Source organism: Falco rusticolus, chromosome 3 (genome assembly GCF_015220075.1).
Source record: "Falco rusticolus isolate bFalRus1 chromosome 3, bFalRus1.pri, whole genome shotgun sequence".
Taxonomy (NCBI): Eukaryota; Metazoa; Chordata; class Aves; order Falconiformes; family Falconidae; genus Falco; species Falco rusticolus.
In genome coordinates, this window is record NC_051189.1 from 106,141,318 (window position 1) to 106,165,248 (window position 23,931).

The following is a 23,931-nucleotide window of genomic DNA, read 5'->3' on the forward strand; positions in this document are numbered from 1 at the left end:
CATTTCTGCATTGCAGTCACATCAGCCTTTAATTTTTACAGCTGGACCTGTTTATTACAGCCTAACTTTCACTAGAAGAGAAAAAACAGTCACTTTGAACAAAGCCATTCAAAACGCAGCATCTTACTATAAATAAATCACAGAAAAAAGATTTATGTCCCCAATGTTGTCATTCACCTAGACACTGCTGGTTTTCTGAGCAAACCACATTTAGTATTACACCCCCCCCCCCCTTAAACACCATGAACTAACACTAAGATTGTTTAGTCATGCACATTGCTGGAAAGTAATTTCTGAGTGTTTCACCATTTAGCCATTTTCTCACAATATATGCTCATAAAAGCATATATTTCACAATGAAATTTTGGATGCTTCTATATTAACAACACCTCAAAATTTATCATACACATGGTACAGACCTGGAAGATACTCCGACACCTTTAGGCATATAAGCTGTCACAAACTCACAGGAGTAAGACACTGTTAACGAATAATCAACCCCCAGAATACATCATCCAAGAACAGAACCACAATTTTCAGGACTGCCTAGTTGGTGGGTAAATGCAACATTTTTGTCACTCAAGTGGCTGCATCTTCGCAAAAAACTCATCACAACAAACAGATTTTATTCTGGAAGGATGAGGAAAAAATGTTAAACATTTTTTTATGGGAGAAACAGAGATACAGAGCTAGCTTGAAAACTGAAAATCTCTCATGCCCTGATCTATAAATAAAACTAGCTGGGCTTTTCTTTTGTACTAAATTTAAAGGAAAGCCTTTTCCATGGAGAGTTTTCTTTAAAACACATATGCCCCAGAAGGACTTTAAATGATGGGGTTTCCAACAAGCAGCATGAATGAACTAAACAATAAATGCAGTAAGAAAGCAGCTGCATTTTTCTTTACTAGAAGCAGATGAACACACAGTTCAGACATGGCTGTGCTCTCAGAGGGAAGACGACAACTCCCGACAGTTCTCATCCAGATTGCAACAACAGTTTTCCTTCACCACATACTCCAGACCTTGGCTCAGGTGCCATTTGCCCTCTAGCATCATGAAAACCTCCAAGGTTAGCTCTGGTGACCATCAAGCAGAAATCCCAAGCTCCATTGCATACACAGTACCAAATCATTCAGCTCTCCTGTATGTTATCCACAGGCTAGGCAGGGGAAGGGGGAGAAAAGATACTTGGGTCTCCTTGATAGAGTCAGGTCAGGTCTATTACCACCCTGTAGCAATCTGAGCCTAACTGCTCATCTTTACTATTTCTTCCCTTTGGAGATAAACTCCAAGGTCTCCTGTAATTCCTCGGCCCAGAAGTCACCAAGGTCTTCCTCTTCTATTCACAAAAAAACCCTCACAGTATCCTACTAGGAGCCAGAAGTTTCAAAATAACCGATTCAGAGAGACACCAGAGCAGTCTCCAGCAATTTACCTGAACATAGATGAAACACCACAACCAATGCGAGCACAGGAGCCATGCTGGCACCGTAGGAGACCCTGCTATACTTTTCAAGAGCAACAGTGTTTGCTTGCTAGCCTAGCAACAGCCACTAATTATTTTCATTTGATGTTTCAAATAGACACCATCACCTTCACTTCCTGACCAAAGCTGTTACTCAGAATTGCTGGATGTGCACCACATTCCACCCCAGAAACACTTCAGTCAGAGCAGAGGCCCCTGCAGTAATGCAGGATCCCCACATCACTTTCTCTTAGCTCTTAATTTCCACTTTTCCTTTTATTTGCTTCAGCCTTGATGCTTCCTATGCTTCAGGTTTTCTAGAAAGGAAGTTTTTTCTCCTACTTACAAGGTCTGCATCTGCTGTTTTCTTCTTCCTCTGCAGTGAGGAGATTGCTCTTGATACATAGGAACTGGACATCCATACCAGTAACATCAGAACCCACCAAATCTGTAGTTAACATCACACTGTTATGTTGAAGCAAACAGCTTATTTCCTTCAGCAGAGCTGCTTCCCCCAGGTCCCACTGCAGCCCAACCTGGGCCATAGCAGGGTAGGGACCCTAAAACCCACAAGGCAGCAGAGTTTGCTCTTTACACCACAAGGAGGCTACAAACATTGCAAAGGCTCCTGCTAGAACCACAGGTTGCCCAACCCCTTGCTGATGCACATCACCCATAGGCAACTTTTCCAGCCTAGAGTTTACAGATACATACACCATACAGATGCACCAAAGAATATAAAGCAGCTTGCATTTTGCTGTTACAGGTCTTTCCTGAATCTTTTCTGATCCTCTTTCCTACAGCTGCAAACCAGCCTTCGATTCACTACCCCAAACCAGCTGAAGAACATACCTGGAAAAGGTTGCAGAGCCTCTTGTCTCACAAGTTAGGACAGAGAGGGCTCCAACACAGCAAGCCTCCCTCCAACAGAATACTGACCCTTCTGGCCTCAGAGATGCTTATATAGAGTTAATCACCTTGCTGAAGGAGCCTGGTTAAGGTGGTGGAGCCAGGTGAATTCAGTTCAGCTCATCAGGCCGTGGGCTGGGTCTTGTTAGGGTCCGGAGCACAGCTGGTGATGGAGAGCGGGGTGCAGAGCTGCAAGTGCTGGCGCAACCCTATTGCTCCTAGCTGCTCCCAGGGCAGCAACGATCACGGTGTCTGTTACACCCGAGATGGCACCTTTGCACATGCAGTGCATTTCTGCATGGATGTGTCAGTGGTTCAGCATGAGCTAAAATTGTTGCTGTGGATGCGTTCTCCAAGCATCCTGACCACCCGGCTAGGTTCCCATAGCGCATTCTAAGAGATGGAGATTTATTATGTTACAAAGAGAGAGAAAACACACATGCTGAAGCAGCTCATCAAGTCTGAAGATGGGCACTTAACGAGTTTTAGGTGGGCTGTCAATAAGTCCCAGTGGTATGTAAAGCTTATCTTGTGTTGCTCAAGTAACAGCCCCCCCCTCCCGCCCTGCCCTGCCCCTCACATGCTTATAGCTGCAGCACCGGCAAATGTGGGGCAGATTTTATCTCACAGATGAGTCAGCTGTTGGGCATCCCAAAGGGTCTGCATTTAATAGCCATCACATTTCCAATGCTTAGACTCTTTTATTTATACTGACTGTATGTTTCATAAGTATAAAGACCGAACTTCCTCATACATGCCGTGGAAACATGTAAAACACAACTCAGTGTCATTTGACCCACTGATATTTCTATTTCCAGAGGAGAGCAGGAACACTGAAAGAAAAAACCCAAGTCTTCCCCAACAAATTCTGATGTATAGGAGGTGACATAATGGTGCAAAAACTTCTGGCAAACCCAGGGATTTTAAATTGCTTTGCTCTGTTGTGCTGTGGTGGGAGGTTTTTTTTTTTTTGCATTTTTTTTTTTTTTTTGCCTAGCGCTGACACAAGAGAGCAGACAGTCACCTCGAGTGCGTAATGGGGAAGAACCCGAAACCATTTTGCAGACAAAAATATATTGAGTTCAGCACACTAGTTATAGGTTACAGCAAACAGAAGCGTTTGATTTAATGGATGCTTTCTGGCTACACGGGAACCTTTTGAGGGCCCGCATGCAGGAGGGGGGTGGCGGTGATGGGGTGGCAGGTACATGCTATGGGGGGGTGAAAGGGGACAGAACTGTGTTTCGCTTTTTACAAAATAATTTGCTGAGCCCCCTGTGTTTCATGGGGTGTTGGCAGAATGGGGCAGATAACGGCACGCTGCAACACGAGCACGTCAGTCCACCTGTCCGCGGCTCTGTGAGGTGCTGAGCTCAGGTCCCAGCACCCTGCCCTCACAGATGGTGTTTTGGAAGGGTTTGCTCCTCTGACAGCAGCTGAATGGCCACGTGCAGGCTGTGGGCTGGGAAGGGGCCAGTGTGAAGACGATGCCCTCTTGCCATCCCTGTAAATAAAGCAGTGTCTTCTGGGGGGCGGCTCCACCTGCTCCCAGGCTGGGGCAGAAGGTGTTTCTCCATCAGAACAAATGACTTTCTCGGACGGCCCCTGTACAGCAATGTAACTTTCTTTGCTTTATTCCCCATGTGTCGACACAAAGAGGAGCTGCTCGTGTGATGGTTTGTATTTAAAGCGTCTCACCTGCGCGCCTTCATCCCTGCGTAGCCCCCGGCAGCCTGGCCTCCGCAGAGCCGTTCCAAAAGCCACGTGCCGTATGTCGCGGCTCTTGGGCTTTATTAGCTTACTCAGAGGTGTAGTTTGGAATGCAGTGGCTGTTGCCCATAATGGCAGAAGTGCACTGCAAAAGCCCTGTCCGTAAGTGTGAGCAGTGAGGGCATCCCGTGCATGCTGATGCTAACACTGCCCCTTGTACATTCTTTCTTTTTCTCTTCCCTCTCTTTCTATGAAATCTTTCCATATTATTGAATGGCTAGGGTGGATCTATAGCATGTGTTCCTTCCAGCATTTTCTTGTTTGCTGTAGTCTTCAAATTTTCCAGTTAATTTCCTATTTTCCCACTCTAAAACCCTTGCCACACCCCCCCCCCCCCCCGCCCCCGCAGCACACTTGGGTACTTGAACAGAAACCCCCCAGCATTTGAGAACAGACGTTTGATCCAGACTCTTGTAAATCAGTAGCAATTTTCCCCTCAAATGAGAGTCATTTTCATCAGTAGCTAACAGTTCCTCAAGGTGAGTTTTTATCTAATTAACTATGCAGACGCATTTCAATCACTAAAATGGGGAATGCTGTGTCATATAATTTATGTGAAATTAGTAGTCCAAGAGCATTCAGCCAAAATATAAAGGCTGGCCTTATGATAGGCTATTTAATCAGGTTCCTTTAGGAATTAAATGATTAGGAATGAAATAAATGAAATGGATTTATGCCTAGATTTTCTAAATGACACTAGCTCTCATAGCCAAAGAAGAAACAGGTACCCAAGAAAAAGTTCCTCGCTCGTGGACTGGAATATTAGAAACAAAAGTGGCTATGTAATCCCCCATGGAAGGAATTATTTTGGTTTCATATGTAATCCCTCACCAGAAAAACTGGAACATTACAAACTCCACTGATATTAAAGCTCAATGCATGATGGTGCCAATTGGAACAGGTTAGGAGTTAGGGAATTCCTTAGGACACTCAAGGAGAAAAAAATTCTGGAGTAATTTCATGGGTTATTGTTGTTTTTAATCTCTTCTGTGGCTTCTGAAAGAAAAGCCTCACCCATCTAGCTGCTCCTGACACAGACGCTTCCCGCTAAACATAAACTGGAAATAAAAGCAGTTGGACATCAGTCAGACTGGTGGAACTACTATTAAATGACTCAGGCAGCCTGACATGTGAGACCAGTTATGTCAGCATATAACACTGGTAATTTGGGGCTGAGCTAATTCTGTTCATGGGTGTGATCCACTGTTCCGTGCTTTAGGATAAAATGGCAGGTGGTTCTAATGGACCTTTTGCTCTGAACACCCCCCACCCTCCATTTGCTCTGCAGGGACAGGCTCCCTCAGCCGCAGGAACCCCCCATGCAGGCTGGAAAGCCACATCCCATGCTGCGGCAGCTCACAGCATCCCTTCCCTAGGGACTGTGTGGGATTCAAGCCAAAACAGAGGAGAACAATATAAGCCGGCACTCTGGCCAGGATTTTTTCCTTTGAATGCACCTGGGCACATCCGTGATTTTTCAGTCTTTCCCACCGTCTCTGATGGTGACACCGCCCCTGAGTGTTTGACCAGATGAAGCGGAGTGCCTGGGCGTTAGCAGATATTGCACAGCAGGAGAAGCTGCCTGAGGCAGGGCACAGCCCAGTCCTGACAGCAGCACCTCAAACAGAACTACTCTGGCTTCATCTATTTTTGCTTTTAAATAGCCTAGGTAATAATTTTGTTCATTCGTTTCTTCCAGCCTTCAGGTACAACTTTCTAATAACAAAAATAATCTCTCTCTGACCACATGTGCTCTAAATGTCTTTAATCTTCCCCACAGTATTTAAGTACCACACAACTCCAACTGATGCTCAGGAAGACAGCGGCCCAGATCCAGTTTCATTGATATGCATAAAGAAGACAATTACATGAGGAACCCAGTCCCAAAAGATTTTCTCTTCAGTAAATGGAGAGTGATAAAAGCCCAGCAGCTTGTAGGTAGTTGAAGTCTCTCCCTCTCTCTCTCTCTCTCATCTGTTTATCTTAACTGGAGTTTATATTTGCTTTAGTTGTAAAAAGTTAGATGGGACAAAGATCTTGGTGACTTGCCCTAGAAAATCTGTGACGGATCTGGAAAGAAAACCTCCAAGAGGGCAAGCTGCAAGTTATCCAGGCACACTGGGTATGCCGGGATCCATTCCTTCCCTTGTTACAGAATAATGATCTCACATCAGTTAAAAACCCCACAGTTTCAAAGTAAGTCCACTAAATACTGTGGGTTTAAAGCTGTGTAGCTGAAATCAGCATCTGGACTTTCGTCTTGGATACCTTAAAAATCCATGATTTCTTCCTCTAGGGGCATGTGCTTCTGGGAAATACATATTATTTTGGCTGAAAGGCAGTATGAATGTCTTCAGAGAATGTCATCAGACCACCAGCACCGTCTAATAGTTCTGTTGGGCTGTTCTGAGAAACGCTGCTTTCCGTAGGAATTTGGGAATGACCCATAGTAACAACTTTGGCAGCGCGTGTGTTTCCCTTTGGCTGTGTCAGGGCAGCAAAAAGGATCTGAAGAGCTGAGTCTGTCCAAATCTTCTCAGCTCATCTGCATTACAGGGACCAAGTGGCTCACCCGTGGTCCCTCGGCTGGTCCCGGCTCTGATGTGAGCAGGGTTACATTTGATCCAAGATATCCTGAGACCTGCACGGAGAGTAGTCTTCTACCATCCCCAAATTCCCCTCTCTCTTCTCAGGGAGAGAGATTCATTGCAAAACCAAGCAGTCAATTCTCCAAGGCTGCAAGAGCACGCGGCGCTGAGGGCCAGACAAATTAAGACAGATGCTGTGAATGAGATGGCCAGGCTGTGGTTTTGTGCGGCTGGCTGTGTGAAGGCTCTCAGAGCATCCTCCCTTCTCAGAGAGAAGAATGAAGCAGATAGCACCATGAGACATAATAAATCGAATCCCAGATGACTGTGGTGGGTGGGGTTGCAAACCTGCAGCCATTCCTGGGGCTTGCAAAGAGAGTCCACTGCTCGGCTGACTTTCCCAGCTAGATTCATGCTGCTCAGCACATTCCCATTGCGCCACCTGGACAAATAGAAAGGCGGAAAGTACAGGCAAGTGTTTGAGAGACAGAAAGACGATTTGTCAGGAAGTCTTGCAAAAGAGGGAGATGTCTTATCATGTTACTCTTTGTCCCTGCACAGCCACAAAGAATACAGAAGGAACAAAGGGAGGAGCTCTCTGGAGGGAGGCTGAGCTCCCCAGAATGCCCAGTGAGCTGTGCCAGGCCAGCCCAGCAGTCAGCATCCTCAGGCAACCCTGTTGCTCCTCGCGCTGTAGCCTGCTTGCCTGGCTGCTGGGGATGGCTTGCAGAAGCTCTCAGCCACCCTTGCAAAGGTTCAGTCTCCATGCAGCCGTTCAGCAGTGGCCTCTCCTTCCCAGCTCCGTGCGCTCCCATAGCCCTTCGTGCCAGAGACACCTCCCGGCCATCCCCTGCCCTCCGGAGCTGCCTGGGAAGCCTCTCCCTGTAGCCCACCCATCCTCACCCCATGCTGACCACTGAGGCACCTTGCAAAGCTGAGGACTAGGGGGTCTGAGGTGTAGAACGGAGGAGGAAGAGGAGGAGGAGGAGAAGATCACCTTCCTGCGTAGCACAGCCCACAGCACTTCTGCCTTCCTGCCAGCATGTCCCAGCGGCAGGAGTCAGGACTGGGGTCTGGGCTTTTTTTCAAATTGCATGATATATCTCTTACATCCACGGTGAGTTAGTTTTATTTTCTTTATGTGAACAACATAGAAGCACAATTCTAGAGGAAGAATGACTTTTATCCAAAGCCTTTGGAAAACTAACAGGCAAAGGCAAATGAGAGTGATGCTCAAAGTCAGCAAAGATACTTAATTCTGCCCATTCCCTTTTAGGGAACCCCGGTGCTGTGGCTCAGATTTGACACCCATTAAAAGTATATCTGGAGTGTGCAGTGAGAAAGAACTGTTTATATCACTTTTTTTCCACCAAGCAGAAAAATCTCAAACATGACTGACAGCTGTCACGTCACAGCACATTTCATTACTTCCATACTGTCAGTCGTGGTCACAATTTTTCCAACATCAGATTTTTTGAGGTGTTTTTTTTTGTTTTGTTTTGTTTTGGTTTGTTTTTTTCCCCCCTGTTCTTCCATTTCCTCATATATAAATATCAGACTGTGGACACAGAACAAATCACCTTGGTGGGAACGGTCATTAAAGAGACGGGTAATATACATGCTTGTTGTCCCACATGCTTTTCCATTTAAAATATTTGGCCTGAGAACGTGGGAGGTAAAGAACTTACATTTTGAGGTCTTTATAACACATAGCTTACATCCCCTGATTTACACTCCTTGGGACTTGTTCTATGTAAAACATTTAACTAGCTGTACTTTAGATAAAGGAAACATCTGAAGCATTAGCTGTTTCAGAGTTTCTCATTCTTTTCTTCCATATATCTTCATAAAACATAAGTGCCAGGCACAATATTGTAAATCCAGAACCTTTCCTCTTGCTCCTGAGTTTTCTTTTCTTTAGCAACATGTATAACATCACTTTCACATTCTCCCCACTGCTGGGCTCTCAGGACCCACATAGCCCCTAGTTACTGTACCTACCAAAGCAGGGGATTGGTGTTTCAGTCCCAGTTTTGCCACTAAGGACACGAGACAACATGTGCCAGATGCCATTCGTGCAAAAGGAATGCCTGAAATAGCAGCTTCTGCTGGCCCCAGTGTCCGGGGTGGCGCAGTGGCAGAGCCCGGTGTGAGACCCTCGGCACACTGGTGCTTCAGCATCACCCTTCGCCAGGTGGCACAGCACGGCGTGGGGAAGATCTAACCCCAGGGTGATGTCAGGATGACACCCGTGCAGTCGTGCATCCTGTCGGCGCAGCATCGCAGGCTCCTTTGTGCGGTCCTTGCACCTTCCCCGCCATCTGCTGCACATGCACACGCTGGGGCAGTTGGGCCTGGCAGCTATAACACTAGATGGGGATGCTGAAAAATCTACATTTAATTCCTGGCTCCGCTACATGCCTCAGTCAGGGGCTGAGCCAGGTTATTTCCACCTGTCTCTGCTTCCCTTTGGTGAACCAGTGACCAGATGATTTCTTTTCTTCTGCCGTGCATGCAGATCTTCGCAGGCGGCTCTGCAGGGTGCAGAGCAGTGTGGTATGGGGACAGGGATGCCTCGGCTTGTTCAGAACTTGCTCCCTCTTCCACGGAGAGCTGCTCGGCCACCTTAACCATTGGCTGATTTGCTCATTTAAGAAATAGGAGTACCGAGGTGGTCCAAGCACCGTGCTAAAAGAGCTGTCCTGCTTGTTCAGAGCTGGCTTGTGTGTTCGTGCCCAGCGCGGCATTTCGGTGTACGGGTGCGCCGTCGGGAGCGGGACAGCCTTGCCATGCAGGCTGTGGGGTCTACGTGTTGGATGCTTTGAACAGCCACAGCTTCTACCAGCTATTACTGTAGCCCTAGATACGCTGCCCTTAGAGAAATCAGAATCAATTTAGGCACCTAATACTGGGATGTCTGTGAGTGAATTGGTTTTGAATTAATTGAGTAAAACATGGCAGTGGAAACCCATGTAACATGTTGGTCTGGAAACTGCTGCAGCCCTGGGGATGGAACAACAATGCATATTTTACCTCGTGAATTTTTTATTAAGGGCTGTTTTTTTTATTTTTTATTATTGAATATGAATATTTTACACGTCCGAGTTCAGAACAATGCTTTTTTTGGCTGCCTCTGCACTTTTCATGGTTGTGTACCCTTGCATTGCATAACTGAGAGAGATCCATTTACACACAGGGGGAAAGGGGACTAATGAATCTCAGCAAAGCTAACTTTACTGTGTGTGAAAAAAAGCACTCTGAAGTTTTCCAAATAAATATATATATATATATACATACATAAAATACTTGCATGGAATGGCTTAATAAAATCAGTGTGTGTGTGTGTGCGCGCGTGCGTGTAGTTGTGGCTGCACGTGTTTGTGCATGTGCTCCTGGGGGTCCGTGTGTAATGACTACAGAGCCTCCCTCCCCCAGGCCTTCACCTGACTCCATGTAGCGACACCTCCACTGGGAAAAGCTCTGGAATGTTCTTACCTCCTTCACATCAAATCCCTCATATTCGGGTACTCACCTGGATGTTTCCAAATTGGAGAAATGGAGGTGGGCCTACCAGTTGCTCGGTAAGTGAACTGACGGAGCTGCCCACGCTGGATGGGTATTTACCTGCTGTTGGCAATGCCGTTACCCTCTCTGGCCTCTTGTGAATGCCCGCAGAGCTCGTTTGAACGCCCGCCTCTGCAGGATAGCCCTGCAGAGCCTGCCCGCTGCAGAGCCTGCCCGCTGCACCTCGCAGCTTTCCTGCCTGCACCAGATCTCCGCTGCCCTCAGAGATGGCTACTGCTCAGCACAGCCACGTTGCCCAGCATCTTTGATGACTGCCATGCTCCTGCAAGCAGCTGTCATGCCTGTCAGCGGCAGGCTGCATGCGCTGGCCTGCTGGCGTTGCTTCATTCTGACCACGGATGGGCAAGAAACACCTGATTGACCCGGATGATTTGGATGTGACCTTGCTTGCTAAGCCTGGCTGCCAATCCTGGTGTGGCAAGGCTGTGAGCACAGCGTTCCTGGGCTCTGGTAAGGTCAGGTCCCTCTGCACTGTGCCCTCAGCATCGCCCTGTCTGGGGTAACGAAGGGACTCGCTTCCCTGCTGTCCTCCATGCCCCGCTGCAGAGGCGTGCTCGGCACCTGCTACCCAGCCGCTCTCAGAACAACCCCCACACCCATCCCCATCCCCATCCCCATCCCCATCCCCATGCCCATGCCCATGCCCATGCCCATCCTCCTCGAGACCTGCAAGCTGCAAGGCAGGGGCGAGGGCACCTTCTCCAGCAGCGTGCTTACCCAGCACAGCATGGAGCAGGGCAGGGGACAGGAGCCTGGAAGAATAAAGATAATAATTATTTGGCTAGCGTATATTCAAAGCTAGCCTTTTTTATTGTGCATGTGATAAGAGGGAGGTGAGGGAGAAAGCAAGAGCTCTTGTACAGCTTTCTGAGAGCTCACAGCCAAAAGTGGGCAGGGTGACAAGAACCACATTGTTTGGGGTAATCAGTGTGCATTGTCCCAGGCTGACATTACTGCCTACCAATAAAACCTTTACATTCACAGGGAATGGGGAAAGTGCAAAATGATGACTTGTTTGACATTTAAAAGAAAATAAAGATCTGCTGAATTGAAACTTAAATGAGACTCAGGGAGGGAGCGCAGAAAATACCAAGCTGTGCTGGTTTTGGCTGGGATAGAGTTAATTTTCTTCACGGTAGCTGGTATGGGGCTATGGTTTGGATTTGTGCTGATAGTGCAGGGATGGTTTTGTCACTGCTGAGAGGTGTTTGCACAGAGCCAAAGCCTCTTCTGCCTCATGGACCACCCCATGGTGAGCAGGCTGGGGGCACAGGGAACTGGGAGTGGACAGCTGACCCCCACCGACCCAAGCGATATCCCAGACCATGGGATGGCACGCTCAGCATGTAAAGCTGGGGGAAGAAGAAGGAAGGGGGAGATGTTGGGAGCGATGGTGTTTGTCTCCCCAAGTCCCCGTCACATGTGCTGGAGCCCGGCTGGCCTGGGGATGGCTGAGCACCCACTGCCCGTGGGAAGCGGTGAAGGAATTCCTTGTTTGGCTTTGCTGGCACACGTAGCTTTTGCTTTACCTGTTAAACTGTCTTTATCTCAACCTACCAGTTTTCTCTCTTTTACTCTTCCCATTCTTTCCCCCATCCCACTGGGGGGGAGTGAGCAAGCGGCTGTGCGAGGCTGAGCTGCCAGCCGGGGTTAAACCCCGACACAGGAGCAGGTAGGGATTTTTATGTAATGCCAGTGCAGCCTGCACAAATAATTTTGGTGTTTGTGATCTTGTGACCCCGAAGTACCAGCTCTTTGCATTTTGCTCTTAAAGCAAGAGACAGCACTTACCCCAAACAGCTTGCAGGACAACTACAGGATGGAGCAAAAGAAGTGTGTTTGTAAGTAAGTGGGAACTGATGCCTGATGTGCCCAAGATGAAACAGTTCATTCCACAACTAATTGCTGGTAAATCTAGGAATTTAATCCTCCTCTTTAATCCCTGCAGCCAGTCCTGTATTCACCACACTAGCATTGCTTTCCTGAGGCCAGAAAGGTCCCAGGATTTTACAATTCCAATCCTCTATGTATCCGCAGGACAGGTAGAGCATAGGTGGAAATACAGCAGAGGCAGGATTCCCGTGATCCATTTGCTATGGCACGAGGGCCAGGGGAATAAGGTCCCAAATGATTAAGACCTCAGACTTCTTCAAAGAAAAAACGAAATATAAATGAAGGAAGGAATTCCCAGTGCCCTGAGCAGTGATGAAAAAACAAAGTGACCAAGAGCCTGAAGAGGCTGAAATGAGGTCTAGTGTCACGGAACATGTGTCAGCTTCTGCTGTCCTGTTGTGTGCCCTTGAGTAAAGTCATGCCTACGAGGTAAATGGAAACAGCCAGGCCAAACCAGTACCGTGGGTGTCACATATCTGTAATAATGGTTTGTTGAATGATCTTCAGCTGGGCGGAGCTGAACCAGGTCCCTTGATGTAAAACAAGTTTGGCGTCAATGAATCCATCCGGGATTACATCAGGCAGTATCTTGCTCTGCAAGGGTGAAACCTCATTAAAAGCACACACAGAGCTCTGCTAGGTGTCACCCTCCAAATACGCTTTGTGTCTGCACCTGGCTTTGCAGAGTGACCAGGCTCTCTGCTTTTCTTTTCTCCGTCCTGACAATAACCTTGGGTTGCACTGTTCGCTTAGGTTCCCTCTGCTTTCCACCACACTCTTTTTTTGCATTTTTATTTGCATTAGATTATCGGAGCAGGAGCCTAAACACTTAAGTTACTGCAAATCCCTCCTCATATGGAAGTCAGTGAGCTGTAAAACATTTAAACTGTCTGCAGTTGTACCTCGTTTGTGTACACACTTCCAGTGGGCTGCTAAAAGGTAACATACCGTAATAGAAGAAAGATCCAAGATTGCTGATTCTGATTTCTTAACAGCTCTAAAAGTGCTCTGAGTACTTGCATTAACTTGATGGAGTAATAGATAGCTCCACTTTCTGAAGCCTTTGGGACCAAGTGGAGCAGGAGAGCTACCCGCTTTCCTCCAGACCCTTTGCTTCATGCTTTCACTCTGATCGTTGAGGAAAACGAGGTTAGGGGGCTTTTGCTGTAGTCACCCCCAAATCGTCCTCCCCTCCCCTGCTCATGCCCTTCGATGCTGGGTCTTTCTACAAACGTCTTGTAGAAAAGGAAAAGAGCCTTGTGCTTCTTCAAAGGGCAGCGAGAGGAGGTGATAGATGGCTGATCAGTCCCAAGGCAGCAGAGGGCATCAATGAGTTTGAAGATTCATCTCCGGAGCTGAATGAAAATAGCCAGACACTGTACTGAATAATTCACAAGACAGATTTCAGCTCTTTTCCTATTTTCGTGTTAGTCTTGAATGAATTCAAGAAGTTCTCAGGTATATCTTGAGGGTTTTTTTTCCAAATAATTTTTGAACAATGTATAAATCATAGTGCGAATCAGTTACACAAATTACAATGAGATTTCTATTACCTGGCTGGATGCCACGCATATATATGCAGGTGTGGATAAAGATGATCTCTATAAACACCTAATTTTCAAGTTGCTTATTTGAACACGAATTTCACTGCTGAAAATTCACACCTTTGTTATGAATTTTGTAGTTCACTCTGGAAATCCAATCAGTTGGCTGTTATATTTATGCTAGTTAAGCTTATGTGGTGGAATTATTTATAAAAGTTGAGCTTGGCAAAGCAGATTTGCTTAGTAATTCAAGCAAATATTTGCAGGATTATTTTGCCGTTTTCCCTGGCTCTTGGTGTGAGATGGATGAATAAGACTTTTCCTAACATATTCAGCTTTTCCCAAAAGAGAATCAGTGTCAGCTAGGGAGCAACGCGTGCACCTTCTCTTAGATGCCTGACATCAAAACATTTGTTCAGGAGCCAGCTAAGAATGAACCAAAACTAGATACCTTCCACCCTCTGCTTTCTGCTTAATTTACTAATTTTAATTAACGGACATGTAGCCCCACATAGTCCTAATGCTAGAATGTTAGTGAACTCCCGCAGCTGGGCAAATGGAGGCAATGTTTCACGTGATGTGACATAGCAAACCCCATGGCAAAGCCGCGAGTAGCGCAGCAATGTTCTAGGTCCAAGAGCTCTGCGCTAACGGCCAGCCCAATGCGTTTTCATTTTGGAAGCAAAACCAAATGTAGAAGCTCCGTCCCCGAGATCTCAGCTCCTCCACAGCTGCTACAGGAGATTTCCAGCGCTATGGCGAAGGGTCAGCAATACCCCTGAGCCCTCTATTTCTCCATCAGAGGTCTCTTTCCACTCTTTGGAAGTTTACGGGGAATGGCAAGGAGCCAGCCCCCACGGGCATGGGATGGAGGTGGCTTGTTCTCAAGTGTTTAAAAGTCTGACAAACTGTTTGCAGTTCTAGCAGGGATCAACACATTTCAAGAATTAAAACCAACATCTTGGAGAGGAAAAATGCTCTGAACAAGGACTCTTTCTTCAACCCAATGCACAAGGGACCTTTCTTTAGTAAGCTATAAAATCACTTACTATAAATCAATTATTTTTGTACTGATTTATTAACTGCTCTCCAGCTGTTCAGACTGGCACTTAAAACGAATTCCTGGATGGTCCTACTGAAACTTTCAAAAGTACTTTCTCTGGGCTACTGTTGGCCCAACCTCGGTACAGTCTGCCCTGGTAACCCACAGATTTCTAAACGTCCTTAAGCTGGCAGGGCTGGAAGAACCAACCCCTGCAGAGTACATCCGATCTTGTGGCGAAAAGGTCTTGCCATAAGTTGTGTCAGGAATTCCTGCCTGGAGCTCCTTCAGAAGCCTCTCCTTGAAACCTCAGAAAAGAGTCGATCTGCCTGATAACAGCATGTTCCTTAGGATGTTGGACTGGATATGCTCATGACGCTTGGCGATGCTCTGGAGGACCACCCTTCCAACCCCTGGCCCTGGGATTTCTGACTCTGTGGGCACAAAAAGGGTTTCAGGAGCTCAGAATAGCTGGGCTCCTGCCTCAGCAGCCCTTCCATCAGGGAGAATGGGCTCACATGTAAGTTCTTCAGGCTTTTCCTGCATATTTTGGCTAGGATCTAAGGCAACACAGCACAGCTTCTCCTTCATATCCCTGATAAGTTCCCTTTCTGCTGTGCTTACAAAGGAGCGCCTGGTTTTCCAGAGGAGCCTAGCAAGGTGTTTGGTTCCACCTCTGCCTGCAAAATTCAGCCTGGCAATGCCACATAGTGGCCTTTGTAGACAGGGATCATGGTGGTGACACCATGGCCACTGTCCAGCACTGGTCCAGTTGTGTGGGCACAGGCACACAGGGCCGGCACCTGGAAGTTTTTGAGCATCATCTCAGCCAGTTTTTCTCGATAGGACAAAGGATTGAGAAGGGTTTTGGTCAGCAGTGCTGGCCTCTCCCTCGGTTTCATTTTGAGTTCTTGTTCATAAAGGTATCTCCAGATCTTCTCCACGTTGCCCCAGGATGTAACTACCCCATTTTCCATTGGGTAAGTAAAAGATAAAATGCCCTTTTTGGACTGGGCTTCCTTCCTGATGTGGCAGTCCTTATGACTCGTCCCAAACATGACAAGTTTTAATTTGGGGTACCCCAGAGCAGTAGGAACAACCGAACAGGGTGCCTGTAGCCCTGACAGACCAGCCTTACGCTGTCCAGAGCCGATGTCAAAAATCCATGCGCAGGTCCCTGCCGTCACCGTGCCATCAGACACCCTGTGCAGGATGGTGCTGCCCCGGCAGTGGCTGCTGGCACAGATCATCGGTGAAATGTCCTGGATCCCCCGGTCACAAAGAGGCACCGCTCCGCCAAGCTCTCCATCCTCTGCAGCTGTGCCGGCAGCACCGCTCCCTCTGGGGAGCCGCTGGTCTGGAGCATTTTGATTCAGGGTTAGTACTTGGAAGTGAAACTGGGTGTTCTTACTTCCCAGATAAATTACAGCAGAGAATCAATGGATTTTTTCAGACCCTCAGGCACAGAGGAGGGTCAGTTACAGTAATTGCATTTGCATTGATTTATATTTGGATTCTGTTTGGGGTTTTGCTGGGTTTCTAAAGGAAATGTTTTTAATGAGGTCAAAAATAATGTGAGAGCTCATTTTAGAATACAAACCCCAGATATCTCAGAGACCTTAGAGGGAAGAATCTCCCAGCAGAGGAGGTATGCTACTCCCTGTATGACTCCAAGGCAGACTGCGAGTCAGTTAAGGAGTTACTGCATCCCTGTGATATGCGCACACCTGTAAACTCTGCAGGGGCAGGGAGATGATCAACAGTAAGATCCTCATTACCAACATTTTTAATGTTTTAGTTTCATCCAGGTTCTGCCAGCCAATAAATGCACAAACAGCTGTAGCACCTTTTAGGTCAGCCAGCTCCCAGCAGGGTTTCTCGCTCATGCGTTACAGCAAGCCACTCACTTGGTCTGATGTTCTCCTTAAAAGCATTTCTGATGAATGACAGCTGCCCCCAAACCCTTGTCACTGCTGGCGGTGACCCACGTTTGTTTGAAAGATGTCAGGCAGCTGAGGATGGAGGCTCCAGTCCACACACAGTATTTTCTCTCTGGAGGTGCAATGTTCCTCACAAACATGTCAGCAGCACTTGCAGCTTCATCTCCTTCAGCATCTGCTCCTCCAGGCCAGGGAAGAGTGTGGACCCACCTGGGAGCAGGATGTTGCCATAAAGATTCCTGTGCACATTGATGTCACTTCATGATGTTGTTGAAGATCATTTTGTGCACACCAGGAGCTCCAGTGTTTGCAGGCACACAAAGGTCTCTGGTGCACAAAAGAGCTGGTTGCCTGTCCGGGTGATATTGTTGTCAGGCAGTCTGTATTCTTTCATGATTTCTTCTGGCTTTGCTTTAGGTTCTTGGATGGGATCTAAAGTCTACGTAGCACAACTTCTCTTTGATAGCTCTCACGATTTCCCTTTCAGCAGTGCTAAAATATGTGTGCCCACTCTCCTAAAGAAGGAGATACAATCATAAAAAGATAAATATTCATAAAAGGAGACATATTCATAAAATATTTGATGAGATCCTGGCCAGCAATACCCAGCCTGCAGATGGCCTGGGGTAAGCAGATCCTTCAGATGTGGGGACAGTGTGGGTAGCACCATCCCCACTGCCCATCACTCTCCCAGTGGCACGGGCCGATGCACAGGGTGCCAGGGCTGTCTGACCTGCAACGTACGTAGCCGGCACCGTGAAGCCTTCGAACGTGATCACTGACATTGTGTCCCAGTTCTGCAGAGGACTGGGGGGGCTTCAGTCAGCAGCACTGGCCTTTCACTGGCTTTGATTCTTGGCTCATACTCATAGACATGCCTCCAGCTCCTTCCCGTATCATCCCAGCATGTAACTATGCCTAAGTGGCAAAACTGAAATTATGCCTAAGTTCTAACTGAATTACCAGTTTGCTTTTCTGAATACCATCTGCGTTGGGAGCAGAATTTTTTTCAACTGAATCCTTTCTGATTCTTTAGAACAAACTCCTAAAAACATTTTAAAACAGGTAGAACTATGTTTGATTATGCCATTCTGGAGTCTTTTTTTTCCTGTCATTACTTAAAGTTTATTTTTTTTGGTAAAATCACAAAAGTGAAATAATAATTTCTGCCTCTTGCTGCTTTAAAAAACCCTGACAACTTTAAACAATGTTTGTAATACCTTCAAGTGCAAAGAAACTCCATCCCCTAATGAATCTATATCCTCGGCTGCTGACAAGCTGACCTGCCTGCAAATAAACAGACATGCAGATGTCTTCCTTCCACACTTCCCTTTTCCATTCAGCACTTTGCTGAGAACAACAAAGTAGTCTTTGGAAGTTTGTTCAGAAGCATTAAAAATACCCTAGATCTTCACAACTGACCCCCATTTCATATCTAATTGTTTTTTTTTAAAAAACCTTTAGCTTCAATAGAAGATTTCCCAGAGAAGGAAATTTCTGTAGCTTTGGATCTGATCAGCTCTGACAATCCAAATCTGTTTACAGAGAAAATTCCCTTAAAAAATAATAATAATAAAAAAATCACTATACAACTTCAGTTTGAATCCTTGGCTGCCAAAGTTTAATTGCTTCTCCTTGTGGCTCTAAATCTAGGCCAGCTTCAAAGCAAGGGTGGCTTCTATTAAATTTAATTACTTTTTCCTGCAGCTCGCATGGCAAAGGTGCTAGCTGCTAAATGAAGGTGGTTATGAATTAAGAGGCAGGTTCCAAACAAAGATATATATTAAACAGAAATTCTAAGTGTAAGCAAATGACCTCCTTGTACAGACACATTTATACCCCAGATGAACTACTAAAATAAATAAATAAATAAATAAAGCCACCTAACAAGGGATCAGCTCCGTGTATGTTATTTCCATTCTGCTCAGATTCCAGACATGTTTGTGTTAAATGCCACTCTATCCATTTTAGCAATTTCTCTAATCCTCTTAATATTTGTGTACATATATTTCAGTGTGTGGCACACTTGTTTTCATGCATGCTTCTATATTAATGTCAACAGGTGTCTGGATCGTTTAAGGGGTTGTTATATGCATCACACTAGAAGCCCCATTTAATCCCGCGTGGTCTGCATGCAGCTGACAGCGAGGCGCTCTGTTTTGAACGTGATGTTGAGTATTAAAACAAGGGAATATTGACTGTGATTATTAAATGGCAGTTGAACCTAGACGCAGGAATGCTCATCTGTTCCCTCACATCAGTTCTGTCATAAATCACCTTAAAAAGGGCATGTGTGAATTAGCTTTGTTACTTGTAATAGGCGAAACTGCTGTTTGTGTTGGGCTGAAGTACGGTAAATTGAACTCACGGAAGGATCATATGAGACATTGGAAATTTCTTGTGCTCACCTGGAGGTAAGCTTGCACCGATATCACCAGACCTCGTTCAGGAACGAAGAGACAGCTCATGACCTGAGAGCCGGTCCCTCTTTGGCCTTTGATGTTTTCCAGGGGCTGCCAGCTGCGGAGAGACACATCAGGACCTGGACTGAGACCAGCAAATCCATTCCAGCCGAGCTGCTAACTTCTTGACTAGACGGTACCCGCTGTTTGTCACCTCTGAGTGGGATGGAACGTGAACTGGAAGCTGAGAGGCACATTGGAAACAGAGTAATAACGTAATTGCCACAACGTACCAAACATAAATGAGCTCTGCCCCACAGACACTGCATTGTAAAAATTCACAGATAATTAAGCACATTGTTTATAGGCCGGTCTCACTTGCTTTATATAACGTCAGTGCTGCACACACATTTTTACTTACTGGCTTATACATGGTTTTTTGCTTTACTGACCGTGTCGCCTGCACAGCGATCCCTCCAGGCAAGCCAGGGCTGGTCCTTTCTCCATCGCCATCCTCTGTCCAGGTACTACTGGGGACAAAGACGCCACTCAGGGCAGATTCTGAGCGGGTCGGGCCAGGCTGGAAAGCACCTAGACAAGGGTGATGAGCTGTGGAAGGTCTGAGTTCACCTGGGGTAAAGCCAGAGGGAAAATGGTTGGCTAACTCAGTCTGTATGCCCACGTAAACCACAAGGTCCTGACTAACACGCAAGATCTGCAGCAGCAGGGATAAATGTCTCTCCACATCTAGAAAGTGTTACTGAAGAGAGAGGCAAGTGGGACCAGAGACTGAAGGAGAGATGCTTCTCTCTGTGCCTTTCTACAACAGAACATTTTGATACCTTCCCTGCTTTTCCTTTGCATTTCTGTGGGTCTTGCTGTCCTCAGCAGACTCTTTTCCAGATGTACCCTCATTCCCAGCAGGCACAGTGCAGGGCAGCAGCTGAGGCGATGTGATACACCACGTACAGGTGATACCCCAGAGATAATAATGCTTCATCTGAGAATCCCTTAAGGCAATCCATGGAATCATGATTTTTTCCTGTTTCACAGAGAAAGGGGAGGATCACAAAGAATTTGTTCATTTCCCAAACTCATTCCACTGCGAGTCTGTCTCAGTTTCCTACAGGCAACTGATGCTGCTGGCTAACACAGTCATTCAGAGGTCTCAGGCATATGGCTCCAAGGAAGACCTGCCTTATCCTTCATAAACCTGTCAGGCCCTTGATGAATTGGCATTAATTTCTCCATAAAAGAACTTAGCATTGGGGCACATCTCCTCTGGTCTACCCTAGTTCACCACACACCCCACCCCAAAATGCTGGTCACCTTCTTGGCTTAGTTTCCTCACCACTGCCTTTGGATGGGTTGGGCAGATGTCCCAGGAGAAAGCTCCATGACAGTGGCTCTGCCAGCAGGATGGCCAATGCAGCTTTCCATGTGGATTTTAATTAGGAACCTTTGATTGCTGTTAAATACATCAAGAAGAGGAAAATAAGGAAAATACAAGAGGCTGGCACATGGTGAACACAAGTCTGAAGGCAGTGAGTTGTGTGTACTGCCTTTTTACGTACAGTAGTAATTTAGCACTTTCTGGGATATCCCCAAAACAAACCAAAGGATTTATTAAAGTGTTAAAGCTTAAGTGTTAGAAGTCTGTGCTTTTACAGCTGAAAGATCGCAGTTATGGAACCATCTCCCTGGAGCATGCATATGATTTGTGTAACAAATAGGAGCGCATTCATGGAGTGAATCCAAGTGCATCAGGAATAAATACTACAAAAGAAAAAGCGAGGAAAAGAGGGTATATCAACCCTGTGGAAGTGTGAATGAGGAGGGACAAAAATCTTCTGTTCAGAATACCACCACTGCAACCCTATGTGGTGAAGACAGAACGGAGGCTGCTCAGCCTTCTCCATGTCCCAAAAACCTGGAGCGGCAGCTCACAGTGCATGGAAGAATCAAGGGCATCACATGCCGCGGCCAACGATAGTTGCCTTTACCAAGTCAGCCCAATAGCACTTGAGGACAACACTTGTTCTGTGCCATGGGTCATTTTGGTACAGATACAAACCAGATTTGCTGTTTATATAGAGACAGTGCCTGGAAATCAGTTGGGCTTTCCTCAGGACCGCAGAAACAAACAGCAAAGGGCAGGACTAGCGCAAAAAAATTTAGCCCAGGAAGTGGGACCTAACAGGTGGGTGAGATCAACAAGCCGGGCAGGGTGGAAGGCAAGGGAGATGGTGTGAAAGGAACTGGGGGCTGAGAGCAGCTCTTAGCCAGTAAGAAGCAATAATCACCATCACAGATGCTTAGCTCAAACAACTCGACAAGGTCCCTTTCTTCACATAGGAGCTCTCCTTGATTGCTCCCATACTTGTTTCCATCTAAACTCCCCGTTTTGCAACATCTTTGTGACACTCCAAACATCCACAAAGCTCTTTGAAGTTGAATTTTAATGTGTTTATTGACATCAGTTATGATATTTCAAAACACATGGGCTACAAATTGTTACCATGCACTCCTGGTGTTTACAGTAATCCCCATATTAAAACAAACTCAGCCTTTCCTGATGATTTTATATCTTCTTGCTGACTCACTTGCCTGTGTTTATTTAAACTCCTGTTGAGGGTTTTTTTAAAATATTCAACACTTTTGAAACATTTTGCAGATTTCATATACTTTTGAAACGTTTTGCATTCATTTTTTATGGGCACCACATGGCCCGAATCCTCCTTTCCAGCGTTCCTTGCCGTCTGCCTGGCCACACGGGCTTCCCACGCTCGAGCCCCACAGTTAACCCGACACACGTGGCTGGCCTTGGTGTTAGTACTGGTGCCACCACCCAGCCCGGCGATGGGTGGCTCAAGGAGCTCAGCCTGATGCAGCTGCTTGGCCCCAGGAGGTTTCCCTCGCATCTCCACGTGCTAGAGCTGGGCTAGGGAAGATGTCCAGAGGCAGCACCGTTGTCCGTTAGCAACAATTGGGATAGCCCTTCCTTCCCTTGGCCAGGGCCAGACTGCTGAGCTTGGGAGGCCTGTCCCACGCTATGAGGACACCTTGGCCGTGTGGTCCTGAGGAACGTGGAGCTGCCTGGTGGTTCAAGTTCAGGGCTGCAACAGGGCTTTGCCACCCTCAGGGGTCACGCTTAGTCAAGCAGGGCCAAATGGGCCACCTGTCTGGCTACCGAATGCAGCAGGCTAGCAGGCACGTGGAGGTGGATGCTGTCAAGGACCGTGTGTCCCGTCAACATCTGCGGCTCTGGGCCAGTTTCAGTGAGCAACTGGGAGCCAGGAAGGTTGGGCCCTCCACCACGCGGCGTGAAACAAAAACATTGTAAACCTCTATGTTTTAGCGTCTACCGTTGCAAGTGAACAGACTTATAAAAGCCCCTATAAAGCACAAGACGTGTCTGGGGTTCTCACCTAGGCTCCAAGACCCTTTCGACACCAAACCTCCTTGGTGGTGTCATGGGCAGCGGCGGCCACCACTGCCAGGGAGGGAGGAGCAGGACCCGCTCCTGTTAACGTCCCCAGACGGACCCTCAGGGAAGCAAAGCCAAAAAGACATGTTCACTTTGGCAGCTAACAAAAGCACTGGGGAAGGGAGTAAAATCAATGTTTGCTAAATAGAAAAAAAGGATCAAGACTGGATGGAAATACATTTATGTTGTAATTCCTAAAAGGTATTGGAGTGAGGGGAACTGAAATTGTAAACAAATTAGAAAATATAAAAAAACCCTTACAATGCATTGTCCTTTTAAAGGAAACTTAAATTACTGCATTGCTAAATTGGAACAGCTCTGGGGACTCGTTCATGGTCTTCTACTCTTTAGACTCACAAAGTCTAACCAGTTTCTCCAGGGGTGGCTGGATTTAATAGTATCATCTGAAATGTAATAAACCCTGCAAGTGATGAAAACCAGGAAGGTGCAGAACCCACTGGGATTCAGATTTAATTCAGATGATTTGAAATTCAGCATCTGAGAACTACTGAGAGTTCATGTTATTTTCTGCGTTGGAGGAAAGAAAATAACGTCTATACCTAGGAGATAATATAAATTGTGCATAAAGAAACAACTTGGTTGAAAATTCATATATTTAACATAACAGTCTTGATATTTGAAAACGAAGACAAGTCCAGGAAGACTTATTTATTGTCTGAACACTCTGAATTGGGGAAAACAATTTTACCAAGCTGAGCTCCGATCACTCATCCACAAACTAAACTTTCCTGGGGAAACGGCAGAACCGAGGCCTCACGGCTCCACACTCTCCAATAACTCCATCTCCCACCAGTTGCCCCAGAATACTAATAGGAAGAAGGCCAGTTGGGGGCTGAAGACACCAGAGCCTCCCAGCTCCTGCCTGGCGGCAGGCATGGCTCCCCAGGTCCGTGCTGCAGCCACCGGCTGAGCATCCTCCCGCATCCCAAGAGACAGGCAATTCCACCCTGCGCCTGGCGCCTTCCAGCATAAGAGCAGCACAAAGACTAACACCTGACATGAAAACAAAAGTAAAGTGACACTTTTTATAATCCCACAAGAGCATTCCCTGCTCAGGGCACTTCAGGGGGAGGGTACGATATGAAGCCCCACCACCGCTGGCCCCTGGCATCTGCAGCTCTCGGCTCCACGCCTGCTCAGGTAAGAGCCTTCGTAACAGAAATCAGAGTTGTGGGGGGTTCTGAGGCTGTACAATGGAAAAAAAAAAAGGAAAGCAGGGCTCTCTTACCCATGGAAAACTGTTAATTCAGCATTAAATACATAGTGAGCTGCTCTGGATTCTCAT

General features: G+C 46.7%; 1 protein-coding gene and 1 pseudogene across 1 annotated transcript; both read right to left on the reverse strand.

The window, feature by feature from the left end:
* LOC119144550 overlaps nt 1–15,854 on the reverse strand; it is a 149,225-nt pseudogene extending 133,371 nt beyond the window's left edge.
* An 866-nt stretch (nt 15,855–16,720) lies between these two features.
* Nucleotides 16,721–19,651, reverse strand: ACTRT2 (actin related protein T2). Its single transcript, XM_037380051.1, is given in 9 exon segments — nt 16,721–16,896; nt 16,899–16,993; nt 16,995–17,061; nt 17,064–17,169; nt 17,171–17,246; nt 17,302–17,371; nt 17,374–17,547; nt 17,550–17,654; nt 19,591–19,651. Coding segments are annotated over 9 exon segments (930 nt in total).
* Between the last annotated feature and the right edge of the window lie 4,280 nt (nt 19,652–23,931).